The 21251-nt window shown below is 35.5% G+C and overlaps 3 protein-coding genes, 1 long non-coding RNA gene and 1 pseudogene across 4 annotated transcripts; 2 read left to right on the top strand and 3 right to left on the bottom strand.

The window, feature by feature from the left end:
* Positions 1-4563: 4563 nt before the first annotated feature.
* LOC129571804 (uncharacterized) lies at positions 4564-11661 on the bottom strand. The gene is made up of 4 exons (XM_055451655.1): positions 11384-11661; positions 10988-11317; positions 10730-10907; positions 4564-10664 (listed from the first exon to the last, which is right to left on the bottom strand). Exons 1-4 carry the CDS (start codon positions 11560-11562, stop codon positions 10449-10451), a joined length of 903 nt encoding a protein of 300 aa, XP_055307630.1. The 5' UTR covers positions 11563-11661; the 3' UTR covers positions 4564-10448.
* A 118-nt stretch (positions 11662-11779) lies between these two features.
* On the bottom strand, positions 11780-12537 carry LOC129571807 (probable small nuclear ribonucleoprotein Sm D2). Its single transcript, XM_055451656.1, has 3 exons — positions 12391-12537; positions 12078-12278; positions 11780-12002 (listed from the first exon to the last, which is right to left on the bottom strand). Coding segments are annotated over exons 1-3 (357 nt in total). The 5' UTR covers positions 12393-12537; the 3' UTR covers positions 11780-11848.
* Positions 12538-12545: 8 nt separating this feature from the next.
* Positions 12546-13612, top strand: LOC129571805 (proteasome subunit alpha type-6-like; annotated as a pseudogene).
* Positions 13601-16003, bottom strand: LOC129571803 (serine/threonine-protein phosphatase 5). The gene is made up of 10 exons (XM_055451654.1): positions 15936-16003; positions 15684-15867; positions 15396-15527; positions 15296-15333; positions 14900-15244; positions 14649-14809; positions 14205-14589; positions 13972-14147; positions 13824-13908; positions 13601-13755 (listed from the first exon to the last, which is right to left on the bottom strand). The coding sequence occupies exons 2-10, from the start codon at positions 15760-15762 to the stop codon at positions 13696-13698; spliced, it is 1461 nt and encodes a 486-aa protein (XP_055307629.1). The 5' UTR covers positions 15763-15867; positions 15936-16003; the 3' UTR covers positions 13601-13695.
* A 54-nt stretch (positions 16004-16057) lies between these two features.
* Positions 16058-20835, top strand: LOC129571808 (uncharacterized). The gene is made up of 2 exons (XR_008688345.1): positions 16058-16247; positions 16329-20835. It is a non-coding gene; the product is annotated as an uncharacterized LOC129571808 (long non-coding RNA).
* The last annotated feature ends 416 nt before the right edge of the window (positions 20836-21251 follow it).

Here is a 21251-nt window from a genome sequence, read left to right as displayed (position 1 = left end):
AAACTAACGAAACAAACACAATTGAACATGTCATTTTCATGTTCAGTGTTGGTTCTGTTGTTTGCCGTATAGCCGGAGATAGATGTCTACAGCTTAGTGGCGTTGAATGACATTCAATACCCATGGAATGGACAGCTGTTAAAATGGATAAAATCAGGGACCTGGATATTTGTACACGATTTTGACATTTTGTACACTGATTTGACATTTTGTACACGAATGTGACATTTTGTACACTAATCAGTGTACACGATTTTGACATTTTGTACAAAGATTTGACATTTTGTACACGAATCGGACATTTTGTACACGAATGTGACATTTTGTACACCGATTTTTGTACACTAATTTGACATTTTGTACACTGATTTGACATTTTGTACACTGATCAAACAATATGTACACGAATGGGATTTTCGTATATATAATATATAATAGTAGCAAAAGTGAACTGAAGCGCAATATGAAATTGGTTTCTTATAAACGCAACATGAATTGAGAAATGCACCAGGAAAAATGGGAATTTGGAATGTGATTTTTTGTGTTTTTTTGCGAAAATGATGAGTGACAATGAATTAGTAGATTCAGCGAAGTTTTGTGACTTCACCGATTTCATAACTTTGTTGAAGATTACATTTCGTTAATTCTTATTATTTTTGGGAAAAATGCTAAAACCACATTCGAAACTTCCATTTTGATGATGCGTTTCTATTGAGTCATCGGATTTATGTTGCGCTTCAGTTCAAACACTCCTATACTCCCATTTTTATTCTCAGCAACATAAATAGAATATTAACAGGTGGTATATAAAGTTTGGGAGAGGTGTTTTTGCTTCTGTGGACAGTAGAATTGCGATTGAAGCGAGTAGAATATTATTCGTGAAACATAAATTTGAAACTCCAAAATGTTTCCTAGTTTCCACGGTGCTTTGCATACTGTCATAATTTGCTTTTTGAAGTTACACACGCGGTTGTTTTAACGAATGAAGTATAAATATTTTCAGTTATCTAAAACTCAACCTAATAAATATATTTAAACGGAATTTGCATATTATGGACATTCGTTATTTTATCTGTTTGTATTTTTGCTGATTAATATTTTACATGTTCGGGGAACATCAAGACTTCCCCGCGCGCGTAGCGCGCGGAAATCCAGGCAGCCCTATATGCCATAGGCAGAGTGGTGATAAGAAATTGCAACCTGTTTCAATTTGTTTTAACTCAAATATACGGAACTAGCGGCCTCGCCTCGCTTCGCTCGGCTTCGGCGTTAGGTCGCTTCGCGACGCCTTGATTTTGAATGTTAGTCTGTCCGTATTAAATTTAATTTAAATCTTTATTGAATTTGGAATATATAAATTTACTATCCCTGCGTATTCAGAAAAATACAGTACAATCTCGATTATCCGTCCTACTAACCATGAGCTCTTGTAACGTGTAACCGTTCAATTCATTTTGCACGATGTTGATAATAAAAAAGCGCTACTCATCCCGTATCCATTTCGTATGTTCAATACTTTGTTTTTCAAAGCCAAAGATTTCTATGGGAAAGTTGCTCCACTTTCTGGAATTGGTTTTACACGCGATATCTGTCTTCTTATTGTCTCTCGCTTCGCTCGGCTCGGACGCTAGTCACTGCGTCACTTTTTCATCTTCCAGGCATCAACCATCAACTATAGTTATCTATCTATATATCTACCATCGTTTTAAATTTCCTCTCTTCATTTATCTATTCATCATCAATGAATTCATCACTTTTTGTAAATTTCCATCAATATTTCGATTGATTCTCTTTTTTCACCCATCCTTCAATCATCACCTAGTGTTCTTCGATCTATTTTCACATTATCCAATCATTCACTCTTTCACTTTCTTATTCTTATTATCATTTTTCTCTCGATTCTGTTCTCTCTCTCTCTCTCTCTCTCCATTTCCCCTGATCTCTTATTCTCTCGGTCTACTGGTTTCCCAATATCTCGCTTGTTCTTTCTATTTATCTTTCATTGTATTATTCGACACTTTTCATTTTCCAGTCACTCATCATCATCACCTATCATAAATCTATTTTATTTTATTTTTCACTCGAATTCAGAGCCATTTTCTGTTCCACCGCATAATTCTTTCTTGCATTGAAGAAAGCAATACATTTTCTTTATTTCAAAATGAGTACATTGTCGTGACGTGATAACAACTATAAACATTTAGAAACCATTAATACCTTTCTGTGTCTGGTTGTTTTTAAATCAGTGTTCCAAGCTTAAACAATTCTCTTCCAAGCTAACACAGTGCAACACATGATTGAGGGACTCAGTTTTGAGAATCGCTTCTGAAAGTACTCATCAAAACTAGAAATTCTGCATCATTCGTTTTGCCAAGTTGGTTGACAGGTGAATTTATATGAATTTTTGCATTTTTGGCTCAAACTGGATTTTGAGCACTTTTGCGATATTTTCACAAGGCTATTTCTCGGTAAACAGTCAGGAATATTGTTTTTGTGTCTTCAGCAAAGTTGTAGGTAATGAATGGGAAAAAAAATGCAGAACAAACTTACCCCAAAAAATGCACCCAGGGCCTCAAAATCCCGAAAATGCCCATTTTTCACCATTTTTTACCATTTTTCAACCATAACTCGCAGCGTATCCAATTTTTATGGCCACTATTTTCAGCAATTTTGTAGCCAACGTATAACTGGACAACTTTGCTCAACATACTAACCCAGAAAAATTATGTTCTATCTACCTTTTTGGCTCAAAATCACTCTTTCGTACCAACAATGGTCATTTTGTTGTGAATTTTGGCCTATTACATGCAAATATCTATATATCTTTCCACATTTTTTGCTTGAATTTTTGTTAAAGTGTCTCTGCGGATAATGTGAACTCATTTTTAAGCTAGTTTAGTGGGAAAAATCACTCATTTGAAGGGAAATTTCGAGTTTTGAACCGATTTTTGAGCGTTTGGTGGACATTTGGCCAAATGAAGTCATGACAACAGCCATATTTCAGTTTCTTATGTATGCTACACTAAAGCGTATGTTCACAGCTAAAAAATAAGGCCAATACGATTCACCTATGATGTCCAGTTTTGAAGTTATGGCTTCCCAAGTGATAACATATCGATTTTTTGCACTATTTTGGCACTAATTATCACTTGAGCAGCCATAAGTGCCCTACCAAATGTCATAGGCAGGTCGCATTAGCCTTATTTTTCAGCTATGAACATCAGCTTTAAAACGTCATACCGCTTAAACTGAAATATATCATCTGTCACGACTCAATGTTCGACAAACCACCAAAAATTGGTCCAAAAACCAAATTTTTTCCAAAAAAATTAATTTATTTCCTCTCAAATATTAAAGAAACAGTACATTCAAGCTTATATTATCTGTACCAATGTTTGAGTAAGTTTTAAAGATGTTTTCCAATGTATATGAGTGAAAAATATGATTTTTGGGACCATTTTTGGAGGTTGTGGTGTACATTGAGGCAGATTAGACCATGACAGATGATTTATTTCAGTTTTGGCGGTATGGCATTTTAAAGCTGATGTTTATAGCTGAAAAATAAGGCTAATGCGACCTGCCTATGACATTTGGTAGGGCACTTATGGCTGCTCAAGTGATAATTAGTGCCAAAATAGTGCAAAAAATCGATATGTTATCACTTGGGAAGCCATAACTTCAAAACTGGACATCATAGGTGAATCGTATTGGCCTTATTTTTTAGCTGTGAACATATGCTTTAGTGTAGCATACATAAGAAACTGAAATATGGCTGTTGTCATGACTTCATTTGGCCAAATGTCCACCAAACGCTCAAAAATCGGTTCAAAACTCGAAATTTCCCTTCAAATGAGTGATTTTTCCCACTAAACTAGCTTAAAAATGAGTTCACATTATCCGCAGAGACACTTTAACAAAAATTCAAGCAAAAAATATGGAAAGATATATAGATATTTGCATGTAATAGGCCAAAATTCACAACAAAATGACCATTTTTGGTACGAAAGAGTGATTTTGAGCCAAAAAGGTAGATAGAACATGATTTTTCTGGGTTAGTATGTTGAGCAAAGTTGTCCAGTTATACGTTGGCTACAAAATTGCTGAAAATAGTGGCCATAAAAATTGGATACGCTGCGAGTTATGGTTGAAAAATGGTAAAAAATGGTGAAAAATGGGCATTTTCGGGATTTTGAGGCCCTGGGTGCATTTTTTGGGGTAAGTTTGTTCTGCATTTTTTTTCCCATTCATTACCTACAACTTTGCTGAAGACACAAAAACAATATTCCTGACTGTTTACCGAGTGAAAATGTCGAAAAAGTGCTCAAAATCCAGTTTGAGCCAAAAATGCAAAAATTCATATAAATTCACCTGTCAACCAACTTGGCAAAACGAATGATGCAGAATTTCTAGTTTTGATGAGTACTTTCAGAAGCGATTCTCAAAACTGAGTCCCTCCTCCATGACCGGAAAAATGTTGCACTGTGTAATCTATCTGAAGCCAATCTACTTGTTTCTTTTCCCCATTTTAAGTCTCTTTCATTCAAAACAAATTTCACTCATGTATTGTTTGTCCTAACGCGAATTATGAATTTTTTCATTTTATTTATTTTTACATGAAATAAATCTCTTTTACAATAATACGCATATAATATTTCATTGCCATCAATCCACATTAATGTACGTTGTATCGAAAAACAATTAAAACATTTTTTCTACAAACTTCTGAAAATTCAATTCGAAAATCAAAACTGATATGTGAATCTACTATTTAATCCGCGAGAACTCTAACGGCATATTCATTAACAAAACTAAGAATTAAAAAATCGTGAAAATAAAAAAAAGTAGGACAGACAGACAGACGGACATTCAGTTTTATGTATATAGATTGTCAATTCTGAAGTCATCTTGTGGTGAAAATAATTCTTACCGATCAATTCAGATACAAAAATGACAATTTTATTCATCAGTGTATAATATGTCACATTCGTGTACAAAATGTCCGATTCATGTACAAAATGTCAAAATCGTGTACAAAGGGGATTTTCCCATAAAATCATATCTGAGTGAGCGTCAACAAATAGTTAAATTGAATGAAGTCATGTCGAATCGCATTGAAGTAAAATCAGGAACAGGTCAAGGATATCCGATCGGAGCGACACTGTTTGTCCTGTTTATCATTGATTTGCCACATTGTCTATTGAACTCCATCTTACAATCGTTTGCCGATGACACTCGTTTTTCAATGCAAATAAAGCGACATGATGACTGCTTCGCACTTCAGGCCGACTTGAATGGAGTTGTTGATTATTTCAAACGTAATCGCATGAACTTGAACGTCAAAAAAAAAACGAATTACGTATCATATCACCGTGGTGAGCTGAAATTTGACTTCAAGTACACTATCGAAGGGAAGTTGATTGACAGAGTCAAAATAATAAAGGACCTTGGAGTAATTTTGGATGAAAAAATGAACTTTAGCGCACATATCGAGTATATAACTGCTAGAGCCAAAACTAGACTTGCGTGGATAAAGCGTTTTGGAAGAGATTTCAATGACCCTTGCACTATAAAGAAACTCTTCTTCACATTCGTATTGCCAATCGTTGAATATGGATCGCAAATATGGAACCCACACACCAATGGGAAAATTGCTAGAATCGAATCAGTCCAAAAGCAATTTCTACTGTTCGCACTGAGGAGAATGGAATGGCCACACAGATTTATTTTGCCACAATACAACAATCGTCTGCTATTTCTACAAATGATCACTTTGGAGGAACGGAGAAAAATTGCACAAATTTGCTTCATTCACAACGTTATTTGTGGCCAAATATCATCAAAGTATATCATGGAAAAAATCAACTTTAGAACGCCACGACATCGAACACGAAACACTGAATTTCTGTCACTGCCGACTAGGATATACAACTATTCAATGTTTGAACCGATCAATTTCATGTTAACCACATACAATGAATTTTATAAGTATTTTGTTCCTATCAAACCGCCTAATCAAACTAATGAATGTGATACTAGTACTATTCCAATTTGTGATACATATTTAATTGATTTTAATGTTAGTACAGATACTGTCAAACAGAGAATAACCGATTATTTCAGAAAAATTAGAACTTGGAGAAACTAAAGAAAATAAGAATACATATTGTAAATATGCAACCAAATATTTATATCAAATAAACCACCTCTGGCGAAGAAACGCTGTATGGTGCAGAATAATAATAATAACAAATGACTGGCACAGTATTTTGGTATCAATGGATGCATACCATCGGGACCCGTACCTTTCTTGGTGTTCACGGCCATTTGGCGGCTCCACTCACCGACATTTTCAACGAACCATTGTGGACTGGCCATTTCCCCGACAAATGGAAGGGCTCGAGTGTAACACCCATTTTCAAAAAAGGGCGAGATCGAAAATTGAAAACTATCGTTGCTAAGCTCCAAACTGTGGCGAAGTTCTTCGAGCATTTGGTGAACTTCAAACTTCTGTCACTGGTACAGGACAAAATCACCAAAAAGCAACACGGCTTTATGAAATCCAGATCCACTGCATCTAATCTCACCGAATTTACCTACTATGCCCAGAGAGGCATAAATTCTGGTGAGCAAGCGGACGTTCTCTACACGGATTTCAATAAAGCGTTTGACAGAGTAAACCACAAAAGATTGATTCTAAAACTCAGATCGTTCAATCTGCCAGACAATCTTCTTGTTTGGGTGGAATCATACCTGTCAAACAGAACGCAATTTGTTAAGTATAGAAACAGCGATTCGAAAGAATTCAGCGTTTCATCTGGCGTACCACAGGGAAGTCTTCTCGGGCCCATACTATTTCTGCTGTTCATCAACGACATACTGAACGAAATGGACGACGTGTTCATTTCCTTTTATTCTCTGATGATGTGAAGGTTGCCAAAATCATCCACTCGAGTTCGGATGCTGCAGTGCTACAGCGAGCCATCGACAAGCTGAAGGTTTGGTGCGACGTAAACAATTTGCACCTAAATCTAGACAAATGTGCCGTCCTTACAATCACCACGAAGAAAAAGGACATTATCGATACAAATTACAAATATGGTGATTGCACCTTCAAGCGCGTATCGGACCACAAAGATCTCGGCATCATCATTGACCAGAAGCTGAGCTTTATCAAGCACATTGACGCGATAACATCGAAGGCGACAGCGGCCCTTGGATTCATCAACAGATTTTGCTACGACATAACCGATGTTCAAACGCTCAAAACATTGTATTACGCACTGGTTCAGTCTCATCTAGAGCACTGTAACGTTGTATGACTACCAACTTATGCCATACATATCGACAAAATCGAGAGCGTTTTGAGAAAGTTCACACAGTTCGCCCGAAGAGAATATCGCGTACGCACGTTATGGCACACCGTCTACCTAAAAATCAAAGACAAGCTCATGGACAAACAAATCAGAGCTCAAGTGCCACAAATGTGCAAATATGCAAATAAGTTGGCTGATCCACTGAGAAATTCAACTAGCCGTGCAGGATTCATCACATCGGTACGAAGCGTACACAGCCAAATTTTCAATATAAAATACTGACAAGTTGTTTTCTTTCATCCCTACAAAATGTATAGAATTAATGATGTAAAACTGTGATTTTCACACCAATTTATCGTAAATTTAGCTACACTGACTGTGATATAGCCATCCATTGAGTTGGTGATTGTATTTGACCTATTATTTATTTTTTTATAATGGAAAATAGTTATTTGAGTTATGTTCATACTTAATTCATTCAAATTGGTCATATCTTTCGGTCTCGTCATGAATTGTAAATTCGAAACTACCAACAGGGTCTTTTTTAGATTAGACGTAAAACTTCTCTTCAATTTATCACCTCTTTGATAAATTGAACGATGACTTTTGCAATCATTGACACCGACATTAATATGTTTAACGCTCCAGTTAATCTATCTTTTCTCAAACGCGTTGTTAGATTATCTTGAACCGTTGACAATCAGCTTTCATTAGACATTTTCCTGTTTGGTCATTCGCATAAACTAGGTTTTCTTTTAGCCAGTCGAGAACCAATATTAATGTAAAATTAAACTATCTATTGCAATGCCTGCTAACAATTGACTTTTATACCTGTCATAACGTTCGCAGCGCCGCAGTAGTCGTTTTTGTAATGTAAAATAAATTCAAAAAAATTCAATAGAAAAAAATCATAACGAAAATTTTTCATTCCCTTTTGTGTGGATCTTCTTCGAATACAGTTACATACTTGAGCATTGCAGCGCCACTATAATCGCAAAACTAACTATGTTGGATGCAGACAAATTGTTGTCGTATTTCCATACGATTGACAGAATGCTGTTACCCATTGATCTATTGTTATACACTTAATTGTTCAAAAATCAAAAGATCAGGTTTTTCATGACTCTTGGAGTCATTTTCCTGCAAAACTAATTATTCAGCCAGTCTTTTGGCGGTGTTAAATAAATAAATAAATTACATCCCTACAAAATGTATAGGAATAATGATATTTATTTGTGGTTTTTACCCAAATATTTATAGAAACGCAATATAATTATATATTTATTTATTTATTTACACCGCCAAAAACTGGCTGAATAATTTGATTTGCGGGAAAATGACTCCACGAGTCATGAAAAACCTGATCTTTTGTTTTATACAATTTGATGGTATTAGCAACATTGACTGTGATAAAGCCATCCTTTGAGTTGGTGATTAATTTTTGACCGGTTGTTACTTCATAATGGAAACTACCTTTTTTGCCAATGCATTTGCGGATATTGTAAATTTCTTCTCATGTCTTTCGGTCTCTACTAAATTACAAATTCATAACTACCAACAGGGACTTGTTAGATAAGACGTAAATGTTTTCTTCAATGTATCTTCTCTGGATAAATTGAATGATGACTTTTGCAGTCATCGGGGCCGTCAGCCAAGGGTCACTACAGTGTTAACGCTTCAGTTAGTCTTTCATTTTTTACACGTTTAAGTTAGGCTATATTGGACCTTTTATATTTCGGCTACCTATGTATTTCCATGTATCGGTTAGGTTATTTGGTGTCAGAGCTTTTACAGAATAAACTCTTATACCAATCGAGAAAAGACAATATTACTACCTATTGTATAAAAATACCCTAGATTGTACAAACACTAAAAGATCAGGTTTTTCATAACTTTTGGGGTTATTTTCCTGCCGAGGCCAAATACACGAACTTAGTCAGGGTAATACACGGAATTTTAATTGCTTATCTCTAGGGGGAAAGATCAATTGGTCGTACGCTATTATCTATGTTATTGGCTATTCATCGTTATACATTGGTATATTGGTGTGAATTGGTCAAATAAATTGAATATTCGTGTCAATCGTGTACATTTAATGTGAACTCAACATAAAAATATAGAACAATAGAGACCGATGTACACCGATATCTGCCAATATGCAGATAAACGCTTATTTTTGAAAAATAACAATACATCAGCGAATTCGTTTAAATTCACGTTTAAGTGCCACGTACTTTTGGTTAAAGCGCTGTATCGAACGCTATACTTCTACCTGTATCTGCTTCTTATATCAAACGAATCTTTGAAAACTGATTATGCATGAAATGAAAAAATTAATAGAAACCAGAACCTACATTTATTTGTAATTACTATTTTCTATAAACGTAGCTATGAACAATCACATATGAATTATCTTACGAAATTATGTTTAGTTCATGATTACATGCCGTAGTACTGGTCTAGAAATAAATGACACTAGAAATGACATGATAAGTTTGCTGATAAATAAGTACTTAAGTACGCGGTACTCGAGCAATGGCCTAAGTACGCGATACTTGAGCAATAGCTTAAGTGCGCTTCACCTAAATATCTCTACCAATTTTAGTACGAAATATTGGTATGTCGGCGAAATATTAAATATCGGTTAAATATTTGTAAAAGGTCATAGGATCGTTACAAATTATCATTATTTGTTATATTGAGGCTTATTCAGAGGAAAAAAAATTGATCTTTCCCCCTAGGCTTATCTGAAGCGACGCGACATGGGCTATCTGTTGACGCGAAAAAATCGACAAAAAATGATACACCCATTTGATATATTCCACGTTCTATACTTTGAACCCATTTTTGGAGGCCCCAATGGGGTCGAATGGGGTAGGTGACTTCGCGGTTTTTGTAGCCTCATCGATTCCCTTTTCAACGGCACTATAGATTTGGCAATGTCTCAACTTCTCAGATAGATTTCAGTTAGCGCAAACCCACTTTTTTAGATTTTTCGACTTGTTCGAAAATTTTACACTAGGCATACTCGACAATGTGGGCCACTGATAGCCCCAAGATTTTGGTTTTTTCATTTTTTCGAAAACAAGACGCAATGCAAATTTTCACCAAATTCTGAGATGGTCGATCCAATTCTTAACTGATTTCGTGTGGAATAGTCGATATTGTATTATTTATTCCAAATGAATTTTTCGTACCTGAGTTTTCGAAAGTATTTGAACTTTGGAGGTTTGAAGATTTTCCAACCCATGATGTTTCTACTAGATATTTCATATTTTCATTTGAGCTTGGTTCTACCACTTCATCTTCAAATATTAGACATAAAATACGCGCCAGAGCAATAATTGAGTACTGGAAAAGAGCAAAAACGTATTCATTTATTGTTTGTATTGAACACGGAAGGTTTATGAATTCACCATTTTAAGGGTTTCACTAAGAGTGTTACTCCCTACAGCAATATTAGTAAGAGTCCTGACAATTTTAGGAATAAGAACAAACACTACATCAGCTATGTATTGACGCTGTTTGGTATTTCTTTCATCAGTTGCATCGTGCACCTGAAATAAACTCATAATGCACTTTACGGCAGCAATTCTATTCAAAATATATAAAAAAAAGATTTTTTTCAACATTCAATCGGTGTCAAATCAGTTTTATAAAGGTAGGCGACTTACCTTAAAGGCCCACATACTCCATTTGCTAAAATATTTTCACTTATCGAGAGTACTTGAGCTAATAGGTTCAAATTTTCTTTAATATAGATCTTTTCAACAACTTCTGAAGTGATTTTTAGAAATATAATCTCAAAACAGTTGATTGTTGCTAATTGCAATTCCTCTGGTGGTGTATTCATTGTTTGCGTTAGCATATATGAAGGACACAAACCAATGTGCTTTAACAAAATCACAAGCATTGTATGAACTGAAATTACAGTCTTCAATTTGGAATTTGAAATTAAATTGTTGGCCGCATCAATAAGGTTACATATAATGTCATCTTTATTCCTGAAATGTTTTAATTTTTTGGATTCGATGTAAAAACCATTCTTTATCTAAAGTCAATTCATTTACCGAACATTCATGTCTCCGATTACTGTGAACAACGCTGTTAGCACTAAGTTTTCTTTACCGGCGAAACAAATTGCATATGTTTGCGCATTTATGAAATGCTTTAAAATTTTAGCGTTCTCAACTGTTGGATTACTAATAAAAAGGTGAAATACTTGTGATTTGAAAATATTTGATTCCATGGTTGGATTTTAGCTTGGGAGCAGAAAATGTTTCGAGATCACAATAAACGTCTGATAGTCGACAACGAATTCGGGAACTAAATTTAACATAACCCTACTATCTTCACTCTTGACAGATCTATATTTCTATATAGTAGTGGACAAATTTCAATGAACGAAATGTCGTATCAGTATATCTCTAATTTTCAGAATGCGTTTACATAAAAAACCAAAATAATTCGTTTCATTAACTTTATGTTTATTTAGTTTTGTTTTTATTTCTGTATTAGAGATTGATTATTATCAATTATTTAGCGGATGATGCGAGTGGATTACGCAGGACCAAAATGACAGAATCGCCTCTCAAAAACATCTTCGAAATGAATCGATCTTTGTTAACGGGTTTGACCTTCTTCTTCCCTTTTCCTGTTCGTGGAATTTCAGTCCACATTTCTTTAACGCTGAAAAATATATAAAATATAAACACACAATAGATCGACTGACAAGAGAAAAAACAAATAAACAAACAAAAATACCTTTCAAGAACCATGTTGCAATGACGATCAAAGGCTTTTACACGACCTAATAATTTCTTATTGTTGCGGCAATTGATGAGAACTTGTGTGTTATTTTTCACAGATTGAGTTAGGACAGACAGTGGGCCAGTATTGAACTCTTCCTCCTCTTGGCGTGCTAATTCGTCTGGTGTTAATTCGGATTTGGGCTTATTCAAAGACCTTATGTTGTTCAAGTTAGAGTTAAAAGATGAATTTTCTTCGTAAATGTTTTACGGTTTCCATATAACTCATATTAAGTTTGCTATTTTTCTGATAATTTCGAAATACTTACATTCTTATTCCCTTCTTCTACACGAAAAACTATGGAGAGATGTTATTATTAACTTGATTCACAAAGTTCAGTTTGGCGGAAACAATGTTGTCGCGTCCCCTCTCATTGACAAATGTGATTCGGCAACATCTGTCGGAAATATCTTGTACTAGTGAGTGACATCCACTCTTTCGCTTGTCATCTGTTGTTTAAGCAGAGCTACTTGCTTTAAAAGATTGTTTAATTTGAGCAAACTCGAATTGAAGTAAAACACCAAAACAAATTCTCCGAAGAATCTGAATTTTACAAAAAATTGATGATGTCGCGTGGTAGTTCCGCTGGTTTCGACAGACATATTATAATTTTTTCTCCGGAAGGTAGATTATATCAAGTCGGTAAGTCTTTGGGTATGTTGTATCATTAAAGTCTGGAAAATCATTTTGTGGTTATGTTTCAGAGTTATGAAGACACAGTAAATGATCATTTTTTTAATTTTCAATCATTGTTAAAATAGAATATACATTTAAATCAATCAACCAAGAAGGACTGACTTCAGTTGCTGTAAAGGGTCAAGACATCGCAGTGGTCGCCACGGAGAAGAAGGTGTCGGAAAAATTGATCGATCCAAATACGGTTACGCATTTGTTCCGTATAACGAAGACAATTGGCTGGGTGATGACCAGACGAATTGCCGACAGTCGTTTCCAAGTTCAGCGAGCACGGTATGAAGCGGCCAACTGGTGCTATAAGTACGGTACAGATATTTCAGTTGATGTCGTCGCGTTGCTGATATCAACCAGATTTACACCCAGAATGCTGAAATGCGCCCACTTGGGTGTAGCATGATACTGATTGCTTACGATGACGAAAACGGCGCTTGTATCTACAAAGCCGATCCAGCTGGGTATTACTGTGGTTTTCGTGCTGTCTCCGTCGGTGCCAAGACCGAAACCAACAGTTATTTAGAGAAGAAATTGCGAAAGCGTACGGATTTGAAGGAAAACGAAGTTATACAGCTGGCCATGTCGTGCTTGTCAACGGTATTGTCTGTTGATTTTAAAGCATCCGAAATTGAAATTGGCATCGTTACCAGAAGTGACCCAACGTTCAGAATATTAGGTGAGGACGAAATCGACACTCATTTGACCGCGATCTCCGAAAAAGATTAATCAATCATAAAACATGGAATGATATGATTTTGATTAATTCAAATAATTAACGCAATAAAAAGTTTAATATTAAAAATTTATTTGTTGGTTTTTTCCTGGATTTCACAATATTGATTGCTTATTTATTACAGTTTGAACCTTTAAAGAGAACAGTATCCTATCCTATCAAACTCATGAGACTGCTTGCATATGCCATTGGTTTCACATTTGGATGGGGCTGTAATTTTAAAAAAATCCATTAACTAGACTCGACTAAAAAAAATGTAATGCTGTCATTTCACTTACCACCGCCTGGTACGTGGTGAAATTGGGTTTGTCTATGTCTTTTCCATTCAGCGTGATGAATGCCCCTAAATTATCCATCGTATCGCTGGGGATAATTTGAAGATGTAAAAATCATGTTTTCATAGTTCAGTTTTTCTTTATTATTTACCAATAGTTCGGAGCACTGAAAACCGTTATACATTTTCCACCGTGCGCAACCTCATAGCCCATTGCCTTCACTTCATGACTGCGAACAATGTAATCTAAACCATTTTGGGTACAAAATTTTTCGGTGATGTCCGGTCCAAACTGTATACCTACTCCACGTTTGGAAAATCCGCGTCCCTGACAAGTGAAAATTCAAAGATGAACATCTGTATTGAATTTCTGCAGAATTATTACCTGTCCGGGTTGAGGATCACTCCAGAGTAAATCACACATTAAACCTTCTTCAGGTGGCTGACGATTTCGCTCAATATTGCGCAAATCATCCAGAGTAACATTATCTTGTGCAAATAGTCCCCCATGCATCACCAGTACACGTTTATTTATGCAATGGCACAGTGGCAGAAAATTGTAAACTTGGGTGAACATCGTTGACATTGTATTGGTGTATTTTGCAACTACCTCGCCACTAAAGCCGTACATTTGGTTCATGTTGTAGCTTTCGTGGTTTCCACGTGATAGAAAGAAGTGGTTTGGGTATAACAACTTGAAACCGAACAAAGTAAAAATGCATTCGACTGAAAATGAACCACGGTCAACAAAGTCACCATTGAATAAGTACCTAAAAATAAAAGCTAATTAGTTATGTTAGTTTTAATAAAATTCCACTGAAAAACTAACGGATTGTGTTCACTGGGTAGTCCATTCAACTTGAAGATATTCATAAGATCAAAGAATTGCCCATGTATATCACCACAAATAGTGAATTTTGATTCATCTGGAACTGTAATGTCGACTAAAGATGGTTGGCTGCGGAGATAGACATCTATTTCGCACAAAATCTGTAATTCATATTATTGATGGAAATTAAGTATACATTAATAAGTAACAACCTAATTACTTTTAGGACAATTAATATAAAGTAAAGTAACCTTATACGCGTATTTTCTATGCAGTTTCTTCTGGTCTTTATAATACTCCATGAGATTCTCCATGAATTCAAGGGTAACTTTCCCATTTTCTAGCTTTGGTCCATCGTAATCATCTTCAATTTCAATCGAATCCAAGTCGCTATGTAGTTCGGCTAGTGTTTTTTCAGGGATGTCGCTTGAAATGGCCTTCTCAAAAGCAGCTTTTCGCACTAGTTTATTACACTCAGAGTACTTCATGGCCGCATCTCTGTCGTTAGGTCTCCTCTTTGCAACAAATTCAAAGTCCATCAGGGCTTTTTTGAATTTGCCTAAACTCATTTGAGCCGCTGCACGACGATAATAACCCTAAAAATAATACTTTCAATATTGTTCGTTTTGAAAAAAACATTCTCTTACCTTTAAATAAGTTGGGTCATTTTTAACAGCTAAAATTCCTAGATAAATAAATTGAAAAAAAAATTAATTAACAATTTTAATAAACAAAAAGAAAAATTACCATCTTCCAAAGATGATCCGAACATTTCCAGTCGAAGATGTGCTAAACTTCTGTTAGCATAGTAGACTGCATTCTTTGGATCCAATTCAATTGCTTTGGTGTACATTTCAATTGCTCGGTCATATTCCTTATCTTTGAAAAATTGAAATATATTTAATTAATAAGAGTATTATTTTATTCTCAAAAAATGAGGTTATGTTGAGATGTGAGAAAAATGTTCTGGAAAAGTTTCTCTCTTGTTGTTTATCGATATATAAACATAACTATTCTGTTAATTGCAATTCTTACTCTTGAAAAACACGTTTGCTTCATTTTTAAATTTTTCTGCTGAGGTGAAAATAACTTTTTCCCCAATTTTTTCAGACATCTCTTTTATTTTATTTTTTTATAATAATTCCAATATCGGATTCGGAAAATTAGATTGCAATAATTCCTTTCTGAAAGCGATGTAAAATAGGGTGTTTTTGATAAACTAAAAGAGAAATGGTAGATTTTAAATTAAAGAGAGAAGAATTCTATATCAATTAATGGTGTTCACACCAATCGGAGCAGTCGACATTCACACTTCCGAAGCAAAAAACTGTCAACTTGGAATATATGTTTTCGGAACGCTACCCAGCATCTGTCAAATTCAAACGTTCGAAATGACAATATTTCAACCATTCTGTGTCAACTGAACTGTAAATAAACATCTTACAAGAAACTGGATTTGTGTATTGGTTTCACATTTCGCGTGATTTTGGGTAGAAAACGCACAGCTTTCACTTCTCTTTTATTTCATCCAACGCAATCTGGCATCGGTTGAGGAAATGTGTAACAACCACAGAGTAAAATGATAAATTGTTTATCTGAGTGTGTAAATAATTTATCATCTGTATGTTGATGGCGTAGGTAGTTAAGTTTACCAATAAAATTATTTTTTCTGTTCAACAGTTATTCATCATGACCCGTGTAGCTCGCGGAAATGGAAGTGAGGAGAGGTTCACAACTGTCAAATTAGCAAAGAGAATCGCAAAAAAACCGCCAAAATGATCGCGAAAAATCGCTAAAGATGAACATTCTTATCTTTGATCATTCTGCAGTCGAAAGAAGAGTCTTCTTTCATGACAAAATCGTCGTTTCATTTTTGCCTAAAGAATTCAAAATATATTTTGCTTCGTATGTATTTTAAATGTAAAAAAACCGAACGGTCGAAAAAGCCATAGTTAAATTTTCGAACGAACGACCGAAGAAAACCATTTTTATGTTTTCGAACGGCCGTTTAAGCGTTTGAAAGTGTTCGACGGCCAACACTATTTTGAACCGATTAGATTCAATCACATTGAACAAAAGAAACATCGTTCTTGTTAGGTGAATCTAGCAGTCGATGAATTCAACAACGAGTTCTTCAACTACGATGGCGATGAATCCTCCAAAAGGTGTTTCTACGGTGTGCTCATGGAAAACTATATCAAGGATCGTATCTTTATGGACCAGGTTCCAGGCAAATGGTTGTCAACATTCTTGGTGCATGGTTTCCATGGCCAATGAACAGGTATTCCGGCAATACGTTCAAATGCTTGCACGAACGACGCCACAAACATCAAAACCAATCTTACAACGCATTGCGGACAGCATCTCAGAAAGTTCCACAAAATGCGATGCTACGAATTTATATGTGTCTGTGTGGAAAACTCCAGTTGGACTAATTATTCAATGGTGATGACATCAAAAATACCATCAACTTCACATACAAACGAAGAGTTTTCAAGCGTGGCAATGCAAATACCAAACAGAAATTGGAAATACTGTTGGCGGAGCTGTATTAGGTTGGAGTGCCTTACAACCCGAATGATCCACACCCATTCAACATCAAAGAATTTGTAGAATGCAATTGCATTACGACCCCTCATTTTCATTTCATTTTACACCGAAAATCACTCGCTGAATTCGATTTTGTACAATATTAGTAAATAATTTGTATTTATAGTGGTCTTTCTCAATTGGAATAAGGATATGGTCTATGAACATTCAACACAAAATAACCTAACCAATACATGGAAATAAGTAAGTAGCCGATTTGACAACGAAAATGTCCAAATGTTGGTGATATCAAAAATTTATGAATTTACAATTTAGTTGAGACCAAAAGACATTAAAATAAAGAATCTTACCGATGTAAGACGAACTTTTCCGCACTGTTGTACAAAATACTAGGGAACTGAATGTCATCAGACATATAAAAGGGCATTTTTGATAAAATACCGAATCGATCTGGTGTAAATTAATGGAGCAATGCTTTTGAAAAAAGTTTTCCATAAAAAAATAGTATATAGAGCATGAATTATTTTAATGGTCCGTTCTAAAAGTCAAATGGTCCGCTCTAAATCGGAAATTGGTCCGTAAGACTTCGTTAGTTTGATCATGTTTTTGACCTTTCCTTAAGCAATTTTTCTTTCGAAATGACTGAATTTAAACTTTTTTCCAAAAAACTCTTTACAAATGTTTTAATTTTTTAACATTTGGTAGAGAACGGATTAATTTCGACATATTGGTAGACAGCGAAATGGCGAACATATTTCGCTGATTATTGCAAACATTCTTTTTGCAATAATCAGCTACATCGACTGCACACTTTATGTGATGATTGTTCGCTTCGTATGAGTCTGCCGAACTTGTTTATAAATTCCAAAATGTTCTTGTAAAAACAGTAGTTCTTGTTGTGGCTAACGTGTAATAAGCAGAAAGAAGTGTATAACTGCGACCAGTACTAAATCCAATATGTCATCATAGAGCTCTTAAAAGACTACACAAATAATATTTTGGTCATTTCCAAAAAAAATCGTATCTCTAAAATATAATAAAATTTTGATCTCGTCGTTTTTGATTAATACATCATTTGGAAGCGACATTCTTCGAGACCTAAGATGGGCTTACGCCTTAGGTGGTTCAGTTTTTATCTTTATGAAAATGCAGCAACCATATGACAACGCTGGACTGATTGGAGTTCAAATACATGAAAAATTGTGATCGCAACACAAAATTCAAAAACACCATTCCTGTTGTTCATCAACGACATAGTGGACGAAATGGACGATACGTTCATTTCCTTGTTCGCTGATGATGTGAAAATCGCCAAAATCATCCAGTCGAATTCGGATGCAGAAGTGCTTCAGCGGGCCATCGATAAACTGAAGGCCTGGTGCGACGTAAACAATCTGCACCTAAATCTCGACAAATGTGCCGTCCTCAGAATCACCACAAAAAGGAAAGATATCATCGACACTGAATACAAATATGGTGATTTCAAATTGAAGCGCGTATCAGACGACAAAGATCTTGGCGTCATCATTGACCAGAAACTTAGCTTTATCAAACTTATCGACACAATTACATCAAAGGCGACTGCGGCCCTTGGTTTCATCAGGAGATTCTGCTACAACATTACCGATGTTCAAACGCTCAAAACATTGCATTACGCATTTATTCAGTCTCATCTCGAGTACTGTAACGTTGTACGGCTACCAACTTATGCCGTACACATCGACGAAATTGAGAGCGTTTTGAGAAAATTCATCCAGTTCGCCCGAAGAGAGTACCGTACAGCTGCCAATGGCTATAGTTTCGCCGACTATAACAAGCGACTCGAGGAATTGAATATGACATCGTTGGAGCGTAGGAGAGTGAATGCATCAATTGTATTCACGTATGACATCGTGAATGGGATCGCAAATTGAGTACAACCATGGTATGAACCATCGAGTCAACCATGGTATTATTGGTATTTCGACGCCATAAATGCAGAAATACGAAGTGATGGTCGGTTTTCGCCCGTAAAATTTGCGACGATTAATTGATTCTACACAATCTTTTTGTTAATCACAACTTAATCATTATTAACTATTTACACAATCACGATTAAGTTGGTGCAGTTAATCACGGCGACATCGTGATTAATACAACAAGTTAATCATCGCCGATGATTAATTAATCTCTTGCACAATCACTTAATCATGATTAATTGCGATTAAATGATTAAGTGGCATCTTAATCGTTTTAAAAATGATTGTGCAATTAATCGCAAAACGCCCACCTGTATAGAAACCATCAATACTGTCTGGTCGTTTTAAATCAGTGTTTCAAGCTTAAACAATTCTTAAACAATTTAATTAAACAATTCTCCTCCAAGCTAGTCTATCTAAAGCCAATCTACTTGATTCTTTCCCCAATTTTAAGTCTCTTTCGTTCAAAACAAATTTCACTCATGTATTGTTTGTCCTGACGCGAATTATGAATTTTTCAATTTATTCATTTTTACATGAAATAAAATCTCTTTTACAATAATACGCATATAATATTTCATTGCCATCAATCTACATTAATGTACGTTGTATCGAAAAACGATTTAAAAAAAAATTTCTTAGAACTTTTAGAGATAATTTCTTAGAACTAGAGTTTCCATCATAAACAAATAATAGGTCAAAACAAACACCAACTCAATGGATGGCTATATCACAGTCAATGTTGTTAAATTTACGATAAAGTGGTGTAAAAATCACAGTGATGCATTAATTCTATACATTAGGTAATTATGTAAGAAAACAATTTGTCAATATTTTATATTAAAAGTTTAGTTTCGTACTCATGTGATGAAATTTGCACGGCTGGTTGAATTTTTGAATGAATCAGCCACTTTATTTGCATATTTGCACACGTGAGGCACTTGAGCTCTTGTTTGCTTGTCCAATAGCCCATCCCTGATTTTTAGGTAGTCAGTGTGCCTTAACAAGCGTACAATCTCTCCAATTGCCATTCACGATATCACACATGAACCCAATGGAAGCATTCACTCTCCTAAGTTCCAGCGATGTCATGCTTAGAGCCTCCAGTCGCTTGTTGTCGTCGGTGATGTTGTGTCCGTTGGCTGATGTTCGATATTCTCTTCGGGCGAACTGTGTGAACTTCCTAAAAACGCTCTCGATTTAATCGATATGCACGGCGTAAGTTGGTGGCGTAAGTTGGTAGCCATACAACGTTACAGTACTCTAGATGAGACTGAACCAGTGCGTAATACAATGTTTTGAGCGTTTGAACATCGGTAATGTTGTAGCAAAATCTGTTGATGAATCCAAGGGCCGCTGTCGCCTTCGATGTTATCGCGTCAATGTGCTTGATAAAGCTCAGCTTCTGGGTCAATGATGATGCCGAGATCTTTGTGGTCCAATAAATTTAAATTTGGTCCTAAAATTGTATATATATGGACTGGTAATTTATTTAGATACCCCAATATTCTCGAACAAAAATTAAAAATGTAATCAAAATGATAGAAAAAAATTTTTGTCTAATGATTTGGGAGTAGTGTGGTCATAACATGTAAAGTCATTTCAATAGTAGATCTCAACCATTGTATAATTTAGTTGTAAGTATAAAGAAACCAAATAAATAATAATAATAATAATAATAATAATACGCGTTTGAAGGTGAAATCACCGTATTTGTAATTAGTATCGATAATGTCCTTTTTCTTCGTGGTGATTGTAAGGACGGCGCATTTGTCTAGATTTAGGTGCAAATTGTTTACGTCGCACCAAACCTTCAGTTTGTCGATGGCCCGCTGTAGCACTGCAGCATCCGAACTCGAGTGGATAATTTTGACAACCTTCACATCATCGGCGAATAAGGAAATGAACAAGTCGTCCGTTTCGTCCACTATGTCGTTGATGAACAGGAGAAATAGTATGGTCCCGAGATGACTTCCCTGTGGTACGCCAGATGAAACGCTGAATTCGTTCGAATCGCTGCTCCCATACTTAACGAATTGCGTTCTGTTTGACAGGTATGATTCCACCCAAGCAAGAAGGTTGTCTGGCAGATTGA

Source organism: Sitodiplosis mosellana, unplaced genomic scaffold, assembly GCF_009176505.1.
Source record: "Sitodiplosis mosellana isolate CC-2019 unplaced genomic scaffold, AAFC_SMos_1.0 Smas_scaffold_3428, whole genome shotgun sequence".
Taxonomy (NCBI): Eukaryota; Metazoa; Arthropoda; class Insecta; order Diptera; family Cecidomyiidae; genus Sitodiplosis; species Sitodiplosis mosellana.
The sequence above is the reverse complement of the archived record's forward strand: the minus strand, read 5'-3'. Positions and strand labels throughout refer to the sequence as shown.

Coding starts and splice junctions, on each gene's coding strand:
- LOC129571804 (XM_055451655.1), bottom strand. CDS start 11,562: ATGGAATCAAATATTTTCAAATCACAAGTATTTCACCTTTTTATTAGT. Junction 11,318..11,383: donor ATCGGAGACATGAATGTTCG/GTAAATGAATTG, acceptor AAAACATTTCAG/GAATAAAGATGACATTATAT. Junction 10,908..10,987: donor GGAGTATGTGGGCCTTTAAG/GTAAGTCGCCTA, acceptor TATTTTGAATAG/AATTGCTGCCGTAAAGTGCA.
- LOC129571807 (XM_055451656.1), bottom strand. Junction 12,003..12,077: donor TGCAACATGGTTCTTGAAAG/GTATTTTTGTTT, acceptor TATATTTTTCAG/CGTTAAAGAAATGTGGACTG.
- LOC129571803 (XM_055451654.1), bottom strand. CDS start 15,762: ATGTCTGAAAAAATTGGGGAAAAAGTTATTTTCACCTCAGCAGAAAAA. Junction 15,334..15,395: donor CGGATCATCTTTGGAAGATG/GTAATTTTTCTT, acceptor TTATTTATCTAG/GAATTTTAGCTGTTAAAAAT. Junction 14,810..14,899: donor ATAGAAAATACGCGTATAAG/GTTACTTTACTT, acceptor TATGAATTACAG/ATTTTGTGCGAAATAGATGT.